Source organism: Nycticebus coucang, chromosome 2 (genome assembly GCF_027406575.1).
Source record: "Nycticebus coucang isolate mNycCou1 chromosome 2, mNycCou1.pri, whole genome shotgun sequence".
NCBI lineage: Eukaryota > Metazoa > Chordata > Mammalia > Primates > Lorisidae > Nycticebus > Nycticebus coucang.
Genome location: NC_069781.1, coordinates 89,144,990 through 89,150,989, shown reverse-complemented (window position 1 = coordinate 89,150,989; position 6,000 = coordinate 89,144,990). Strand labels below are relative to the sequence as shown.

Sequence of the window (6,000 nt, the reverse complement as noted above, 5' to 3'; positions counted from 1 at the left end):
CTGGCATAGACTCAATAAGCACTCAGAGAAATACCAGACAATGAGCTCACCCTTATGTGGCCCAGAACTTGGCAGGTATCTGAAACTCATATCGAGTTTATGCTCTAATCTGCAGGAGGAATGAAATGGAATCACAGTATTTTTGAAATAATGTAGCTACAATTTCCCATTTTCCCTAGATGTGGCAACTTTGGGGACACCATTAGCATTTCCCCCAAATCTTTAATTGTTGCTTACATTTGTTACTCACATATTCACATATGTAATGGCTACATAATCTCACCGTGTAGATAAACCATAAAGTGTTTCACCTATTCCCTGTTGTTGGACACGTAGTTGTTTTGAATTTTTGTTGTCATTAGAAAGAAAATCTTTGCACGTAAATCATGGGGCTTCTTATTGATTATTCTTAAGGGAGGAATTACTGGTTTGGTTACAGGAGATGGACGCCTCTGAGGCTTTAGATACATACTGCCAAGTTGACCATCTCAGGAAAGTGGTACAGATTTGCCATAATCAATGTGTAAATTTTAGCAACTGTAGATCTAACAGGTCAGTTATTTCAGTTAGCTTAGAGTGCCTTTGCCTTAGTTTTTAATCATTTAAAAATACTAATAATTACGATGCAATCATTCATTACTTTGAGAAGCTAAGAGATCTTATTCTCAAATTGTAAATTAATCTGTAAGAGCTAGGAGAGAAACATGTGACTAAATGGCTAAGGATCACATCAGAAATGTCCAGGGGTTTTCCTATAGAGGTCGCTGTTACAGTCAATTTATGCCTGAAAAAAAAAACTAGTCTTATATTTAAGAATGCATGCACATTCATTTTTAAAACCTGATTTGCTATATTTCTTAAACTGTAAAATAAATAAAAAGACCTTGCTGCCAGATGGCATCACAGATGCCAAGTTCTTTATACGTGTAATGATACATCTCTACTCCACTCAATATCCTCATCAGTTTGAATTGATAAAATATATGCTACTTGTGTGAAAGGCACTTAGGCTGCTCTTAATAAAGGAAGCATTAGCTAATTGCCTAAAGCCATGAAGTGTTTGCATGGCGTACAGCTGACTTGAAGGAAAGGAAAAGAACATTGATTGCTGTGGTGGACAAGATTCTCTCTGGCCACCTTCCCTTTATCATGCATCAAAATCTACAAGTCTGGTGTTTTAATCTGCATTCTGTTGTGCCATTTGAATACAAAGAGAACCTTTTTAATTTTTAATTTTTTATTCGTGCTGCTCAAACATGATCCTGAAGTTCCAAGAGCCAGGCCGCTGTGCTGTCAGGCTTCAGGGCTGAGGCGAGAACTTGACAGGTGCAGCCGGGAACGTGTCAGCCCTTTCCCATCATAAAATGCAAAGCAACCAGCTGCTTTCCATTCCCCACTTCCTCACCTACCCCACCCCGGAGACTTAGGAAGGGCTGGGAAGGAAGTGTTATTTACCCTCCGATCTTGCACTTCTCTTATAACTGGACCTCGAGGCCAGAAGGCTTAGGCCCAGCGGCACTTTGCAGACAACCGCTGAGCTGGGGCATCTGGGAAGCGGGAGGAGCCCGTCTAGGAAACCCGGGTGCTTGTAGTGGGGAGGCTAGTGCTCAAGCCGCAACTTGAGGGCGGGTGGAGACTTCAGCCTCCCCCCTAGCGCTTTGTGTCCCGCGGCAGACGCTGGGCTCAGCCTTGCACCTTTTCCCGCCGGCCGCGGCCGCCGCCGCCTCCATTCCGGCTGTAAGTTGGTGAAATTCAACTCGCCGGTCAGACTCGGATCTGGCTTGGAGGCCAGAGCGTGCGGTTCGTTGCCCTCTCGGCAGGCGGCCCTCCCCGCTCCAGGACGCCACAGCCAGACAGGCAGCTGTGGAGGTGCACCCGGAGACTCCAGGGCCCCTGGCTCCGCGCCTCCTTTCGCTTCCAAGCACCTTCGGCTTGGGGCGCCCAACTTGGGCAGACGCCAGGGCTGCAGGTTCGAGACGCTCCGCCTCCTCCAGCCACTTAGAGCCACAGGAACCAGCAGAAACCCTTCAGCTGGGTCATTGCTGAAGTTTTCGTAACTTTCCAGGCAAGGGCCAACCAGGTCCTTTACTTCCGACCCACCCTGGGCCTGCACCCGCACCTCTCCCCCGGGCATCTGAGGGCTTTGACGACCCAATCTGCGCACCCCCGGACTGGAGGTCCCGCTTTTGTGCCAAGAGGTGCGCGCATCTTCCCGGGGCAGCAGCTCCCCTCCTCCCCGGTGCGAGTGCGGTGCTGGACGAGCCTGGATCCAGGCTGCCCTTGAACGTTCCCAGCTCTCAGTATTCGCCGATCCTCGAAGGAGAGTGAACCTCAGAGGTCCAGTCCTCTTACTCTGAACCTCAGATCCGTCCCGTCTTTTCTCTCCAAACCCCAGCGTCCGACGCGTGTTAGCCCGGCGGAGTCTCGGGCTCTCCGTCGGGTGCTCGGAGCACCATGGCCGGCTGCTGCTGCCTGTCCGCGGAGGAGAAGGAGTCGCAGCGCATCAGCGCCGAGATCGAGCGGCAGCTTCGTCGGGACAAAAAGGACGCGCGCCGGGAGCTCAAGTTGCTGCTACTGGGTGAGTGGCTGCGTCTCCCGACCCGGGCAGTCCGGGAGTTCTCCTCCCAACCCCTCGCGCCCCCGGGGTTCGCAGACGCCCGCAACTTGCGGCCTCAGCAACCTGTCTTTGGCAACTCCATTGAGCGACTTGCAATGGCACCCCCTTCCCCTATCCCAAAACGAAGTTGGGACGGGTTACGCCTGACCTCTTGTGCGCTGTGTCCCACGTGTTCCAGTGTGCCCCTCTCCCCAAAGCCTCGCCCACACCTCGCCCCCAGCGCGCCCAGCTAGAGCCCACTGGTGGGGAGTTGGGGGCTCGCGTCTTGGTTAAGCTCTGGCTCTGAGCAGTACGCCTTCCGTTCTAGATGAAGTGCACTAAATACGTGCCCGACCCTGCTGGGTTCTCAAGGGCATCCGCACCCCGTGAGGGGGGCAGGTGATGTCCCATTCTAGAGAGTTAAAAACAGGGGCCCAGAAAATTGACAGTTTTTGCCCCAGTAGAGAAAAAGCAAGGAATACCAAGTCAGTCGTGAGGGTGACGGACACGCCATTAGCCGCTCTTCTGGCCCTGTGACCCCTTACACCTGCCTCCCGGGGTCCCTGTCCATTCCCAGGGTTGCTCTTTCTCTTGCCCCTAACTCTGAGGGGTCTGGGAATTCTAAGTAGTACTTGGCGGATCTGGCTGTTTTAAAGCTGCTTTTGTCACAGGGGGAGGCTGGCTTGATAGTTGACTAGTTCAATTTACCAGGCAAACTATGCTGCCTGCCTTTGTACTGTTGCCCCAGGAACAGAGGGGTTTGCCTGGCCTGGTGTTAGTTGCTTACATACTTTTTCTTTTCAAGAGATTGCTGAACCCTATTTCATCTTGATTTGTGTCAGTGAATGAAGTATAGTATCTATACCAGGAGCCTGGCGAAAGCTGAAATGCTGGCTCTTAGTATGAAAAAGTACACAATAAGCTGAGCCTCACTGTACTGGGAATGAACCTATTTGTTTGTTGTAAAATACTTACATTTGCATTCAAAGTAGGGGAGAATATTTGTATGCACACTGTTCAGCCCTGAAAGTCATCTTTTAATTAAAGTGACTGGAGTGTCCTCTTTATCTTCCTAGGGCCCGGCCCCAGCTCTCTTCCTACACCCTCAAGGCACAATCTCATCTCCCAAGACTCCCACTTTCATCTTGTGGAGCTGAGCTGTGACTAGCACATCCTCTTTGTGACAACTTTCCTCTGAAAAATACTTTACAGATCACAGGGACCTATCCAGAATGCCAAGGAGGGCTTAAAACCCTCTGATTTCATTCAATACGTACAGGAGCCGGGCTCAGTTTCCATTTCTTCTTCTCAAGATGAAGAAAAGGGCAATGACATAGGAATCAGGGAAGGATGCGTACTGTTTTGTGTGAGGTCATGAAGGTTGGGTGAAAAATTCACAGAGTCTCTCTAACGGGTGCATTAGATCATCCACTTCTTAGGTAACTCCGTTGAAAACTCTACACATGGGAGTTTGGGATTCTGTGGAAGGATGGAATGATCTGAAAAGCCACAGGCTCTTTCACAGTGAAACATGTTTTTGCAACAAAATGATTTGAGGATGTTTCCAAAGGTAGTATCCTGTTTGTGCTTAATAAATGCATGAGTCTGTGTCCAGCAGGGAAAGATAAAAGCTGTTGTCTGGTTAAAGGTAGTAATTGCAAGATGTCATAATGATGCCTTCTCTTCAGAAAGTAAAGGAGTTCGAAAAGAAGTAGGATAGAACATGAGTTCTGATAAGAACACTGAGGACTAGTCAGTATAGGAAGAAAGCGTCGGGACAATAGCAATTAATGAGGGAAAATGTGATTTCTTTTTGTTGTTGCTATTGATTTTAGTGGTGAATGAGACTTGGAGAAGTGTTGGTTGTTAATTGGTTTGACTGTCTCCAGCAACTCTGCTGGCTTAATTTTGGATGCAGACCTTACCTTGGAACTCTCTGGAAAGAAGGGGAATTGGTATTTACCTTTGGCTGGCTGTATTAATTTGCTAGGGCTGCTATAATGAAATACCACAGACTGGGAGGCTTAAACAATGGAAATTTATTTTTCATAGTTGTGGAAGCTGAAAGTTCAAGATTAAAGTGTTGGCAGGGTTGGTTTCTTCTAAGGCCTCTTTCCTTCACTTGCAGACAGTTGCTCTTGGTTTAGGGTCCCACTCGAAGGTTCTTACTTTGTCTTAATCACCTCTTTAAAGGTCTTATCTCTAACATGGTTACTTTCTGAGGTACTGATGGTTGGAAAGTCAACATATTGATTTTGGTGAGAGGACATAATTCAGCCCATAACACTGATGTAAAGGTTAAAAACGTAGATTCTTAGGCAAGACTCTCTGGGTTCAAACCCTGGCCATACTGTTTCTTAGCTGTGGGCTTAACTTCTCTGGGTTTTGTCTAGCAATGAGCATTCAGTAAGTATTAGCTGTCATTGTTCTATTTTGGAGTATTTTCAGGCCTCCGAGAGGCATTGTTTTCCATTTTAGTTCACCAGTTCTAAGTTACATAGTAGTTTGTCCAAATTGCCCTGGTAGTGCTTTAACAAAAGTGTTTTGCTTTGAGTTTCCCTTCGTGTTTTCTAGCCATACACTGATTTTGAAGTCCCTCTTTCTACTCCTACCAAAGGGTTGAACATCTGGCTCTCCTAAAAATTTTTATTGGATTGGTTATAACAATCCCACTGTATAACTATCATGTTCGTAGGCAGGAAGTCCATTTGAGGAAATGATGCAAATGGTGTGGGTTTTGTGGTAGAAAGTGGCAACATTGTCACTGGCAAAGGGGTGAAATGGTGAACGTGTTCATGTGCCCTCATCTTTGCTTAGTTCAATTCCATAGGCTTCTAAAGTGCTGGGCACAGTGCTTAGTATGGGGATTCATTTCCAAGGGTTGAGTTGAAGTCATTCACAAATAGTTATGAGGAAGGTAGTCATAAAAGCTCAACAGAAATGAAGAGATGATGCAGTCAGAGTGTAAAGGGGTATCTTCTTGAGGAGGTATCATCTGGGTCGAGCCTGGAAATATGGGGAAGGTAGGATGCTAAGACCATCCGTGTGCCAGGGCTTGGGCTTGGGTAAGAGATGCCCAAACTCTCCTAACCTACCTAGGGGAATGAGGATAGTATATGGTATTCTTGGGGGCTGGGATAATATGAAGGACCTCTAAGGGGTAGATATCATTGAGTTTTTGTGTTTTATCTTAAGCAGTTATATGAATATTATGTTCTCTATAAAGTAGATGTTAATGTAAATATGTGTTTGGAACTATTTTTTTTTTTTCATAATATGCTTGAGAAAGGGGGACCATGAGCTTTATCTGTGGCTTATGTCCATCCTGGCTGGAATAAACCAACCCCACCAGAAGCAAGGTATCTGTTGCATCCAAAACACAGCCCTCTCTGGAGGCCTTACAA

General features: G+C 47.0%; 1 protein-coding gene across 1 annotated transcript in view; it reads left to right on the top strand.

Moving 5' to 3' along the window:
• Positions 1 to 2,440: 2,440 nt before the first annotated feature.
• The window catches only part of GNA14 (G protein subunit alpha 14), a 202,321-nt gene continuing 198,761 nt past the window's right edge, over positions 2,441 to 6,000 (top strand). The window contains exon 1 of the mRNA XM_053578772.1: positions 2,441 to 2,578. Coding sequence (XP_053434747.1) covers positions 2,455 to 2,578 — 124 coding nt within the window. The 5' untranslated portion in view covers positions 2,441 to 2,454. The remainder of the gene's footprint in view (positions 2,579 to 6,000) is intronic.